Source organism: Charadrius vociferus, unplaced genomic scaffold (genome assembly GCF_000708025.1).
Source record: "Charadrius vociferus isolate BGI_N301 unplaced genomic scaffold, ASM70802v2 scaffold746, whole genome shotgun sequence".
Taxonomy (NCBI): Eukaryota; Metazoa; Chordata; class Aves; order Charadriiformes; family Charadriidae; genus Charadrius; species Charadrius vociferus.
This window is the reverse complement of record NW_009648658.1, coordinates 48157-59577: the sequence shown is the minus strand read 5'-3', so window position 1 is coordinate 59577 and position 11421 is coordinate 48157. Positions and strand designations below refer to the sequence as shown.

Genomic DNA, 11421 nt, shown 5'->3' with positions numbered 1-11421 from the left:
ACGAAGCCAGCGGCTGGGTTGGTTTGGATGGGGGGAGGGTCTGGTTAACCGCAGGGAGGAAGGTTTGGGGACTGGGCGGTGATGGTAATGAAGGCGAAGCCGGCTGGATCGGGGACAAATCATCCTGCTGAGGAGTGGGTGAGCTCAGCTGGTCCCGCTGGGCTTGTTTTGGGTGAAATCCCTCCTTACAAAGCCTTTCCAGTCTCGCTCAGCTCAGGCGATAACTGCCTGAGGGTCTTCAGAGCCCAATCCCAAATCTCCAGCGGCAGAGACTCTTCGTTAGGGGTTTTAACGAGGCAGCTTTGCTGTCTCAAAGGCATCGCTTCCAAGGCGGATGTGTCTGGGGACCCTGAAACGAAGCCTGATGGGAGGACGGGGCCGATGGTCACTGAGCCCTTCAGGCTGCTGCTTACCCCGTCTCTTGGGGCTTTGGTTTCTCTGTATGGCCGTGCCTTAATTTTTGGGGTCTTCTGGAATAAGAGAGTGGGTTTTTTTGGTTCCTTTAATACTCAAATGCATCTTGGAGGAGTTGCTGCCGCACGTGGTTGCATCTTACCTCGTCCTCCCTCACCGGAAGCTCTCCGGAGCTTTGGTCGTGGCTGATGTGTTGGCAGTTCCCATCGGAGTCGGCACCTTTTGAGCCCCTCCAGATTTTTTGGGGGTTGTTTGGTAGCTCGGAGGAGGTTTGGGGAGAAGAGAAGGATGGTGATGGGGCATCTCATCCCTGCGTCGGGCTGTTTTGTGGTGGGTGGTTGGAGTGTGGCCGGCAGCGCTGTTTGCTCTTGGGTCAGCTCAGTCCGTTTTCCCCATTCTTTTTCCATGGGAAAGATGCTGCGAATAATTGAGGAGGCAGAAAAATTAATTTCTGAAGGGCAGAGCTGTTTGTGAAGGGCAGAGGGAGCGTCCTGGGAGGGCGGCATGGCAGAAGCGGTTGGTTTTTTGGAAATGCCAAAGCTTGTTCAGCGGAGAAGATCGCAGGTAGTGGTTTTGTCCTTGGCTTAAGCTGCTCTATGGCCACGGCTGCTACCGAAAGGCGCTGCCTGAAAGGATGGTCTAAGCCCACCCAAGGTTTGTGTGGAATTTAGGAGTTCAGATCCCCCTCTGGGTCCTGATCCCACCCCTGCGGGACACATACACGACGACTCGAGCCCCACATCAAACAATCTGCTCTTGGTGACTGTGGATCCAGCATCTCTGGACGTTCCCTGATCCTGGTGGGGCAGGATTATTTATTTTTTTTTAGCTTTTAAATTAAAACCGGCTCCCGCTTACGGAAAGCAGTCTGAAATCCAGGCAGGAGGTTTTGTTCTCAGCCCTGCCGTGGCGTTAGGGACAGAAAGAGGAGAGGAAGGAGGGGATTGCCTGAGCCAGAGGTGCTTGAGATGCGTTTCTTTCTCTCAGAACAAACTCCAGAGCCACCTGGAGCCGCTGAAGAAGAAGCTGGATGCGGTCCTGAAGCAGAAATCCAACGAGGAGGAGAAAATCACGGAGCTGAGGGTAAGAGCCGGCCGTTCCTGGCACTGCGGGGGATCCTGCGCGTGATTCCTTTCCACGCTTATTCTTTTCCCGCTTCTGTCTCTCCCCCACCTTTCACCCTGCCAAAAGATAATCAGCCCTCAGCTAAGGAGGATGCTAAAATGTCATCGCCGGGAGTGTGTCTTGGCCCAGAGTCTGGTGAGGGGGATGAGCAGAGGAGCTTTTTCCCCCTCCGCCTCACGGGTTTGAGCTCTCAGGGAGGCGTTGCGGTCCCTTCGCCGCAATCGTTGGGATCTCATGGGCTGGAAGCTGTTTCCCCGCTGAACTGGAGCTTAATTAAGGAGGGTTTTATGCCTGAATTTGTTGTGGGAATTGGTAGAGAAGACATTGACGTCCCCTTGGGTCTGCCGCTCAAGCTAAGGATGCCTTTCCCTCCCTCTTTCCCGGCTCCGCAGGACAAGATGAAGTTGGAGATCAAGGAATTTGAGTCGGATTTTGAGGTGCTGCACCAGTTCCTCATCGGGGAGCAGGTCCTGCTCTTACACCAGCTGGAGGAACGCTACGAGAGCTTGTTGGCCCGTCAGAGCAGCAACATCAGCCAGCTGGAAGAGCAGAGCGCCACCCTCAGCCGCCTCATCGCCGAGGCGGAGGACAAGAGCAAACAGGACGGGCTGCAACTGCTCAAGGTCTTTTGGGGTTTATTTTTCTGGGATGGGAAGAGGGAAAGTTACAATCGGGGAGATCCCGGGAGGAAGGCAGAGCTGGGCAAGGCCTCTCCCAGATGTTTTTTGAACTTCCCCAACGAGCTGTAAGCTCAAATGATTCACCTCGTTGATCTCCGGACCGTCAACCCTCGCTCAGCTCCGCGCCGGCGCCTGTAGGAACTCTGGCCCCGCTTTATGGCGAGGAGATAACGTCGGCGGTGGGAATTAAACAGAGCTGCCAAGAGGGAAACGGACTTTGCTTCAAAAAGGGTCTTCCTCATGGGAGAGTGTCCTTCTCTTAGGGTTAAATTCGTCCCCGCTCCGGTCAGGGATCCCGCAATGCCCCCGGGACCACAGAACGGGGGGAAAAACGGGATACCCTGAGAGATTTGGGGTCTCCGTTAGCGGGGAAAAGCTTCTGCCAAAGGGTGAATCTGTGGGATACGCGTCTCGGTGGGATATTCCCATCGCCTGACGGTGGGAGGGGACTCATCCTGTCCCTTGGCTCGTTAAGCTGCGGCCGTGAAGAGATTAAGCGTGATTTAAGCCGTTAAGATTTAGCGTGAACCGCGGTGGGATCGGCCTCGGTCCTCCCTAATCTTCTCTTTCTCTTTCTCCCCGCTTCCCACCTGGCTGCCGCCTCCTTCTGCAGGACATCAAAGGCACTTTTATCAGGTCAGTGACTTTCTAGCGGCATCTTCTCGCTGTAAAATAGCGGTTTGTGGGGTAAAAAAAAACCCAAAAACCCAAAAACGTGAGCTTTTGTTTTAAATGCCGTGCGGTGGGCGCTTTTCCAGGCTGGGGGTGGGTAACCACCAGCGAAAGTTCACTTATGGCCGGTGTCAAAACCGAGCGTGAGGGTGGGAACTTCTCCCTGATGGCCCAAGTGGGATAGAAATGGGATATTTTTCTTTTTTTGGGGGGTGATTGAGGACATACGGGAGAAGAGAAACGCTGGGAGGAGATCTCGGAGTCCCTCATGGCACCTGGCAGACGCTTTTTGGGAGCAGAGCTGGGTGTGCTCATGCCCCGGCGAAGCAGGAGCAGGAAATCCTGCTTTTTCCTCCGCCGTCTTTAAATCGGGACAAGCAGCCGCGCTCCGAAGTCCGCCGGTGGGTAACGGGGCCGTGCCGGAGCACGGCCGGATCGTCCCCGGCGCAGGGATGACACAGCTCCATCCCTCCCCGAGATTCGGCTGCCGAGACGGGGTGGGAACCGCCGGCTGTACCAGCGTAACCAGTTCGGCCGATCTCTTCCCCGCTGTGGGTTTTCTGGCTGGGTTTGGCGCATCCAGTTTCTCCTTACGCTGAATCCCTACTTTTTTGTTTTGTTGATTTTTTTTGTTGGTTTTTTTTTCCGGCAGATGCGAAAACATCAAATTCCAGGAGCCCGAGATGGTACCGGTGGACGTGGGGAAAAAATATCGCAACTATTTCCTGCAGGACGTGGTGATGAGGAAGATGGAGAAAGTCTTCAGCAAAGTCCCTCAAGGTGAGCGAGACGCGGTTCTTCTGCCCGAAGTGCTTCTCGGGGAGGTCCTGGGGAATGGGCGCTGATCCTTTTCCTCTCCAGCTCTGCTTTCCTGGATTTTGCACCCTTTTTTTTTCTGCCAACACCGTCCTCTCCTCCTCTTCCTCTTCCTCCCCATGCCTCGCTCCCTCCTCTCATCTGGATTCTCCCCAAATGCGGCTGTTGCCGCCCCCCAGCTAAAAGTGGAGCCGGACCCGGAGCCGCTGATGGCTCAGAGTGGGGCTGGGACCGATCCCAGAGTTAGGAAAAATTTGGGGGATAAAGGAGTTAAATTGGGGGGTGGTTAAAGGCGTAATGAGAAGAAATTAGGGGGGGGGTTAAAGGCGTTAAAAGAATTTGGGAGCTAAAGAAGTTGAAGGAAGAAATTGGGGGGATTAGATCTCCCACTAGACCAGGTTTCTCAAAGCCCCATCCAGCCTGGCCTTAAACACCTCCAGGGGTGCAGCTTCCACAACTTCTCTGGGCAACCTGTTCCAGTGCCTTACCACCCTCAAAGTGAAGAATTTCTTCCTAATATCTAATCTAAATCTACCTTCTTCCAGTTTGAAGCCATTCCCCCTCGTCCTATCACTACATGCCCTAGTAAAAAGTCCTTCCCCAGCTCTCCTGTAGGCCCCCTTTAGGTATTGGAAGGCCACCACAAGGTCTCCCCGGAGCCTTCTCTTCTCCAGGCTGAACAACCCCAACTCTCTCAGCCTGTCCTCATACGGGAGGTGCTCCAGCCCGCTGATCATCTTTGTGGCCCTCCTCTGGACCTGCTCCAACAGGTCCATGTCTTTCCTATGCTGGGGGTTCCAGAGCTGGACACAGTACTCCAGGTGGGGTCTCACAAGAGCAGAGGAGAGGGGAAGAATCACCTGTCTTAATGTGCTGGCCACACTTCTTCTGATGCAGCCAACAATACAGTTGGCCCTCTGGGCTGCGATCATGCAGAAAGAAATTTAGCTCCATCCCAGCCAAAACCAGTACAGACCCACGGCGGGGACTGTCAGTCATAGTAGCCACCGGTCGGTGCTGAAGGGTCCGCACGTGGGTGAGGAGTTGGGAAAAAAAATGAGGGGGGGAAAAAACCTTGGGATTGGGATCAGGAGGTGACCGACGACCCCCTCACGTCCCCATCTTCCCCTCCAGCTGACATCACCCTGGACCCCGACACAGCCCACCCTCGCCTGAGCCTCTCCCTGGACCGCCGCAGCGTCAAACTGGGCGAACGCCGTCAGGATCTGCCGGACAACCCCAAACGTTTCGATTCGGATTATTGCGTGTTGGGTTCCCAGGGTTTCACCGCCGGTCGGCATTACTGGGAGGTGGAGGTAGGAGGCCGGCGAGGTTGGGCGGTGGGAGCAGCTCGCGAAACAGCACGTCGCAAAGAAAAAACCATGGGGCCTCACCAAAAACGAGAAATTTGGTGCGTGGGCACCAACGGGAAGAAGTACCAGGCGTTGACGGCCACCGAGCAGACGTCCCTGTCCCCCAGCGAACGACCCCGGCGCTTCGGCGTCTACCTGGACTACGAACGGGGCCAACTCTGCTTCTACAACGCCGAGAGCATGACCCACATCCACACCTTCAACGCTTCCTTCCACGAGCGCATCTTCCCTTTCTTTCGTATCTTAGCCAAGGGCACCCGCATCAAAATCTGCGCCTGACCGCTCATCCCGCGCCGGATCCGGGATCCGGCTTTGCACAGGCGGCCGCACTCTTTGTTTTGGGGTTTTATTTCTTCCCCCTTTGGATCCCGTTTCGGGATCCGCCGCTGCACTTGTTGTCTTCTTGCACCTGCTTGCTCACAAAGCCTCTTCTCCTCCACTTCCCGCCCTCCTGCCACCTCCTCCTCGGGGAATCTCGTCGCCAAACCGACGCTGGTTTTGGTTGGAATAGCGAAGGATCCGCCTCGGAGGTGGCTTTTTTTTCACTTTGGCTCTTCCTCTTCTTCCCAAAGCCGAGTAGATGCCTGAATTTTCCAGCGTGTTCTCCGCCCCGTGTTGAGTTTTGGGGTGCATCTCAGTTCTTTTTTTTTTGGAAGCTCCCAGGGCGGGGAGATCTGTACGGCGAGGAGCGAGTGCTCTTGGCTTCTTGCATCGTCTTTCCAAAAATCATCCAAAATCATCGGCTTTTGTCTCCCAGTTTGCACCAAGGTTGCCTGGATTTCTTGGGATTCACCTTCCCAGCGTTTTCAGACCCCAGCTGGTGTTCGGACCCGGCGTCGAACCTGCTTTGACCTGCCATCTTCTCCTTCCCCGTCATTTTTCTGGGGGGGTTTCAGATCTCGTTAAACCTCCCCAGTTCCAGTTTTTGTGGGTCTGGCACTTTATTTGGGGCCGAGGAGGGTGCAAAAGAACCCGTTTCCTCCTCCGGAGCCGGCGCGTTTCCAGCCACGGAGGTAAAATCCGGCCTCTCGTTTTCCCCTTGCAGCTTGAGAGCTCTCCGAGATGGGGATATTTATTTTCTCTCCCCCTTTTTTTTTTTTTTTGATTTTTTTTTTGATTTATTTTTTTTTCCCCCTCGGCTACTGTCAAGTTTCCAGCCGAATCCTGTCCCACTCGAGAGACTCTGACTGCACCAGTTGTGTTTTATTCTTCTTTTTTTTTGTTGTTGTTGGTGGATTGGTATATTATTATTTTTTTTTCCTGTTGGCGTTACAGAGCTAGTTCAAAATATTTTTGGCTAAAACGAGAATTAAATGGAGATTTAGTTTTATGAGATGTTAAGAAAATAATAATAAAGATTAAGGTTGTAAACCCCCGAGTCTCTATTTATTGCGATCCTGGTGGAAGTTGGGAAGAACTGGGAGCTGTTGCCAAACGAGTTTGGCTTTAACACATGAGAACCAGGGTTCGGATCTCCCCCAGCTTTGCTGTTACCAAATCATCCTGGTAAAAAGATGCGGTTTTAAAATCTGGCCTCGTTAAATCTTTACCTAATCCCTCCTAATTAGCTTAGGTCAGGCCCAGAGCCACGTGTCCGTACCCCTTTCCCAAAGTCGCTCTTATCCACAGCCAACAGCCCAACCGGCGTCACCGAGGGACCAAAGTCCCTTCCAGCTCGGTGACGGGGCGGGTTTGCGGCTCTGCCAGCCAGCAAAGAGCCAAAAAAATTCCTAAATTTATAGAAAATGGGTTTTCTTTGTGCGTGGACCGGGGGCCGAGGGGCTGCTGGGTTGGAAAGTTGGATGTTAAAACCTCTCCTTCGTTAACGGCTCTGAAAAGCCCCAGTGGGCACTGCTGCATCTGAAATTTTACCTATTTTTCTGGGTTTTCTTGGGAATTGTGTTCTTTCCCCAGGTCTGACACCGCGCGTGGGAGGAGAAACAGAGTCCCTTGTTAGCCAGAAGATCAACGATCTTCCAAGACCTATTGCCTGCGATCACGTCAGTATTTCCCTCCTCTTTTATTATTTTTCTGCATTTCTGGGTTGTTGGTTGTTTATTTTCCACTCGGGATTGTGAAAATTCTGCTGATGACCCCCATCCTCACCAAGCCCCACACCACCGTGACGTCCCCAACCTCAGGACATCACCTTGTGGACGTAAAAAGCCCTCCCCATCAGGGATGTTGGGTTCTTCCCTCTCCCTCAAGGTTCCTGATCCGTGTCCAGCCGGAGTAAAATCTCCAAGCCCAAATCTTCCATGAACCTCCAGGTTGTGGGAGGACCCAACAGTGGACATGAGGTGGCCACGAGCTCAGTAAGAGCGCTTTTTTTTATTGATTTTTGTACACAAAATCGGTGTTTTTCTCGCTACCGCGTCCTCATCTAGTCCCGATGGTGACTTGCCACACCCGGACGAGGTTATCTGTGTAGCCGGCGAACAGGGTCTGCGGAGAGAAACAAAAGTCAGGTCACGGGAAGGGGTTGGAGGGCCACCAAGGTGGGACAACCTCGGGACACGAGGACATGGGACTGTGGTCCTCAGGGGGGCAAATCCCAAAGCAGAGAGGGACCACGATTGGCCCCAGGTGTTGGGGAGGTAAAGGAGAAGAGTTGGAAGGTTGAGAAGGGACCCAGGGAAGGAAGGGACCCGAGGAAGTTCTTGTCCTTGTTGGCAAAGACGGCTCCAGGAGTGGAGCTCAAGTGTCATCACAGTCCCTACACTCCAAGAGGAGCAGGAGGGTCCCCAAAATCCTCATCCCCCCGCAGGGTTGAGACACCAGGACAGGGAGAAGGGGATGATTTTTACCTGCCCGTCTGCGGACCAGGCCAGGGAAGTGCACTGGAGCGGGTTGCTGCTGGTTCTGCTCACCTCCTGCTTCAGCTCGTCCACGATGATTTTGCCTTCCAGGTCCTGCAGGAGAAGAGAAGAACATGAAGGAATGAGGGGTCCTCCAAGGAGACTCCCGCGACCGAATCCAACCCAACTCCGCAACGCCGTTGAGGGATCGCTCAGAAACAGCCTCTGGGTTTCCGCACAGAGATGCCCTCAGATGGCATCAAAGTGTTTCATCACAGCGTGGTGGCTCTGCCCTACGGCCACCGTAACCCTCCTCGGCCAGAGGACAAGGCCATGGGCACCGGACCCACCCCGGTGGGGACACTTGTCCAGGAGAGCTCCTCCTCCAAGATCTGTCATCCAAAGCGAGATCTCGATCCCACTCCAAACCCGGGAAAACCCAAATGCTGAAGGAAGCGGGTCTTCTGGAGGAACCCTGCCCAGATGGGGACAGAGAGGGGCTGAGGACCCAGTGGTGACATACCCAGATCTTGATGCTGGGTCCGGTGGCAGCACAGAGCCAGTAACGGTTGGGGCTGAAGCACAGAGCATTGATGATGTCTCCTCCGTCCAAGGTGTAGAGGTGTTTGCCTTCATTCAGGTCCCACAGCATGGCCTGGCCGTCCTGCGGGGCAGAAGATGCGAGTCAGAGCAAACTCCAATTCTCACCTGCCCCGAGGAGGTCCCAAAGAGGTCCTCGCCAACCCCCACCACAGTTCATCTACAGCATTGTGCCACAAACCAGCGCAAATACGGAAAAGTTGAAGGACACAGCAGGAAAAGTCAAAAGAAAACCCCATCGAAGGCTGAAATAGAAGAGCTAAAGAAGGTCCCCGGAGGTGGGGGAGCACCACTGACGTCGTCTTCCCTCTTAAGACCATCAAGTCAGGCCAGATCTTTGGGCCGTTACCACCCCGCTCAAGCCGTGATGGAGATGCAGAGCGCACTCCAAGCGTGGTAGACACAAAAACAAGCTGGATCTTCTGGTAGGACACCGAGATCTTGTCTTGCAGCCTCAGCTGTGAGATGTACCTTGCCACCGGAGGCACAGAGGGAGCCGTCGGGGGAGACGGTCACCGTGTTCAGGTAGCCCGTGTGCCCGATGTGGTTAGTCTTCAGCTTGCAGTTAGCCAAATTCCAAACCTGGGTGGGGAAAAACATGGGGGGGGCAGAAGAAAAGAGGGTTAAACACTGCTGCTGCCCCCCAAATCTGGGGATATCGGGGGGGGAGGAACGCTTCCCCAGAGCACCGTGGCTGCTGGAATGAGCCGATGCCACCTCACCTTCACCAGCTTGTCCCAGCCGCAGGAGACGATGATGGGGTTGCTGCTGTTCGGGGAGAAACGCACACACGACACCCATTCCGAGTGACTCTCGTCCTGGGGAAGAGGAACGACGCCGGGTTCACGGTGAGGAAAAGCGGTCGGGTCTTCCCCACCCCGTCCACGAGGCGCTGCAAGATCAGACCTGCCGCATCCCGTCGTTCCGAAACTTTCTCAGGTCTCCCCTTCTCCTTCCCCCGTCCCTCATAATTGCAGGACTTGTCCTCAAACCCTCCCCAAGGAGAGGTCAGGAAGGAACATCTCACTCCTAATCATCAAGACGGGGCTTGGAGACCTGGATTCCCCATCAGAAGTGGTGGGAGTGGACCTAAAACCGAGTCCACGGAGGTCCTTTCTCATGGAGGTACAACTTGGAAGCCCACCTTGTTCCGTCCTCACCTGCACTGTGTACTTGCAGACTCCCAAGGTGTTCCAGAGCTTGATGGTCTTGTCCCTGGAACCCGAAACGATCTGGCGGTTGTCAGAGGAGAAGGCCACGCTCAGGACATCCTTGGTGTGGCCCACGAAGCGACGGGTAGTGGTGCCGCTGTGGGAAGACAAGGGGAGATGTCACACGTAAACTCCATCAGGGAGGGGGGGTGTGAAAATTTAAAATATTTGGAGGAAAAAAGAAAAAGCATCATGGAGTGGCCAATAAAAGGGTAAGGAGCGATGGTTCCCTTTCTCCTCCCAAAGAACAACTTTGGAGAAAGACTGGGGGAATTGGGATGAGTTTGGCCCACAGGCATGCCTGGCTCTGCAAATCCCAACCCTCTTCTGGTTGTACAAATCCAGCTTAAAATAACTGCAAAAGAAGAGCCTGAGCCCACCCCCCCCTCTGCTTCTCTCCCATCATAATTGCAGGACGTGTCTTCAGACCCCGAAGGATCCGCAGATTTTGCATCAGGTCTAATCATCGGGAGAGGGAGCGGAGGAAGAGCAGCGAAAACACCCCAATTCCCACCCCCTGCCAAAAAGTGTGGCACCGGCCGCAGAAAACAACCCACCCTCCCGCTGGGATTTCTCTTCTAAGCCAAGAACAAATCATCCCGGTTTCAAGGTGCGTTGGGTGACCTCATCCCTTCTCCCAGCACCCAAACGAAGCAGGGAGACACGCTACACCCCCCCCACCACCACCCCAAAACACCCTCGTCCCCACGGCTCACGTGGTGAGGTCCCAGAGGCGCAGGGTGCCGTCCCAGGAACCCGAGAGTGCAAACTGCCCATCGGAGGAGATGACCACGTCGCTGACAAAGTGCGAGTGACCGCGCAGAGCTCGCTGGGGGATCCCGTAGTTGGTCTCGTCGCGAGTCAGCTTCCACATGATGATGGTTTTATCTGTAAGGGGGGGAGGCAGGGAGATGGTCAGGGGGTGTCACCTTGGGGACAACAGCTCTCTCCCCAGCCTGTCCTTCTCACCCATGCGAGCAGGGTCCCCTAGATCATGGTCTCCCCTTTCTCCTCCCAAGCCCCACAGCCTTCCCTGTCCTTCTCCCCTCTGGCCTCATGGTCTCCTCTTGTCCCCTCTCCCCCTGATGGGTCTCCCTGGGACCCCTAGATCATGGTCTCTCCTTCTTCTCTCCTCCCGAGCCCCACAGCTTTCCCTGGCCCTCTGGGCTCATGGTCTCCCTGGGTCCCCTAGACTAAGGTCTCCCCTCCCTCCTCCCAAGCCTTCCCTGCCCCCTCCTCTCCAGGTTCACGGTCTCCCCTTCCTCCTCCTCTCCTCCCGAGCCCCACAGCCTTCCCTGCCCCCCTCCTCTCCAGGTTCACGGTCTCCCCTTCCTCCTCCTCTCCTCCCGAGCCCCCCAGCCTTCCCTGCCCTCCTCCTCTCCAGGTTCACGGTCTCCCCTTCCTCCTCCTCTCCTCCCGAGCCCCACAGCCTTCCCTGCCCTCCTCCTCTCCAGGTTCATGGTCTCCCCTTTCTCCTCCTCTCCTCCCGAGCCCCATAGCCTTCCCTGTCCCTCTTCCCTCCGGGCTCATGGTCTCCCCCTGCCCCCCAGTCGCCCCCACCTCGACTTATGGCCTCTCCCTGCTCGTCTCCTCCACCGGGCCGATGTTCTCCCCCCTCCCCGGGCCGATGGTTTCCTCCTGACCCCCCTTTCCCCTCCCGATGGTCTTCCCCGGCCCCATATTCCCCCCGGGTCCGGTGCGGCCCTCACCGCGCGAGGCGGAGAGAATCATG

General features: G+C 55.4%; 2 protein-coding genes across 2 annotated transcripts in view; one reads left to right on the top strand and one right to left on the bottom strand.

The window, feature by feature from the left end:
- The window catches only part of TRIM41 (tripartite motif containing 41), a 6572-nt gene extending 1213 nt beyond the window's left edge, over positions 1 to 5359 (top strand). The window contains exons 2-6 of the mRNA XM_009886467.1: positions 1402 to 1497; positions 1932 to 2162; positions 2833 to 2855; positions 3544 to 3671; positions 4842 to 5359. Coding sequence (XP_009884769.1) covers positions 1402 to 1497; positions 1932 to 2162; positions 2833 to 2855; positions 3544 to 3671; positions 4842 to 5359 — 996 coding nt within the window. The remainder of the gene's footprint in view (positions 1 to 1401; positions 1498 to 1931; positions 2163 to 2832; positions 2856 to 3543; positions 3672 to 4841) is intronic.
- Positions 5360 to 7388: 2029 nt separating this feature from the next.
- Positions 7389 to 11420, bottom strand: GNB2L1 (guanine nucleotide binding protein (G protein), beta polypeptide 2-like 1). Its single transcript, XM_009886452.1, has 8 exons — positions 11399 to 11420; positions 10406 to 10577; positions 9639 to 9786; positions 9201 to 9296; positions 8950 to 9060; positions 8402 to 8542; positions 7888 to 7992; positions 7389 to 7525 (listed from the first exon to the last, which is right to left on the bottom strand). Exons 1-8 carry the CDS (start codon positions 11418 to 11420, stop codon positions 7460 to 7462), a joined length of 861 nt encoding a protein of 286 aa, XP_009884754.1. The 3' UTR covers positions 7389 to 7459.
- Position 11421: the final 1 nt, after the last annotated feature.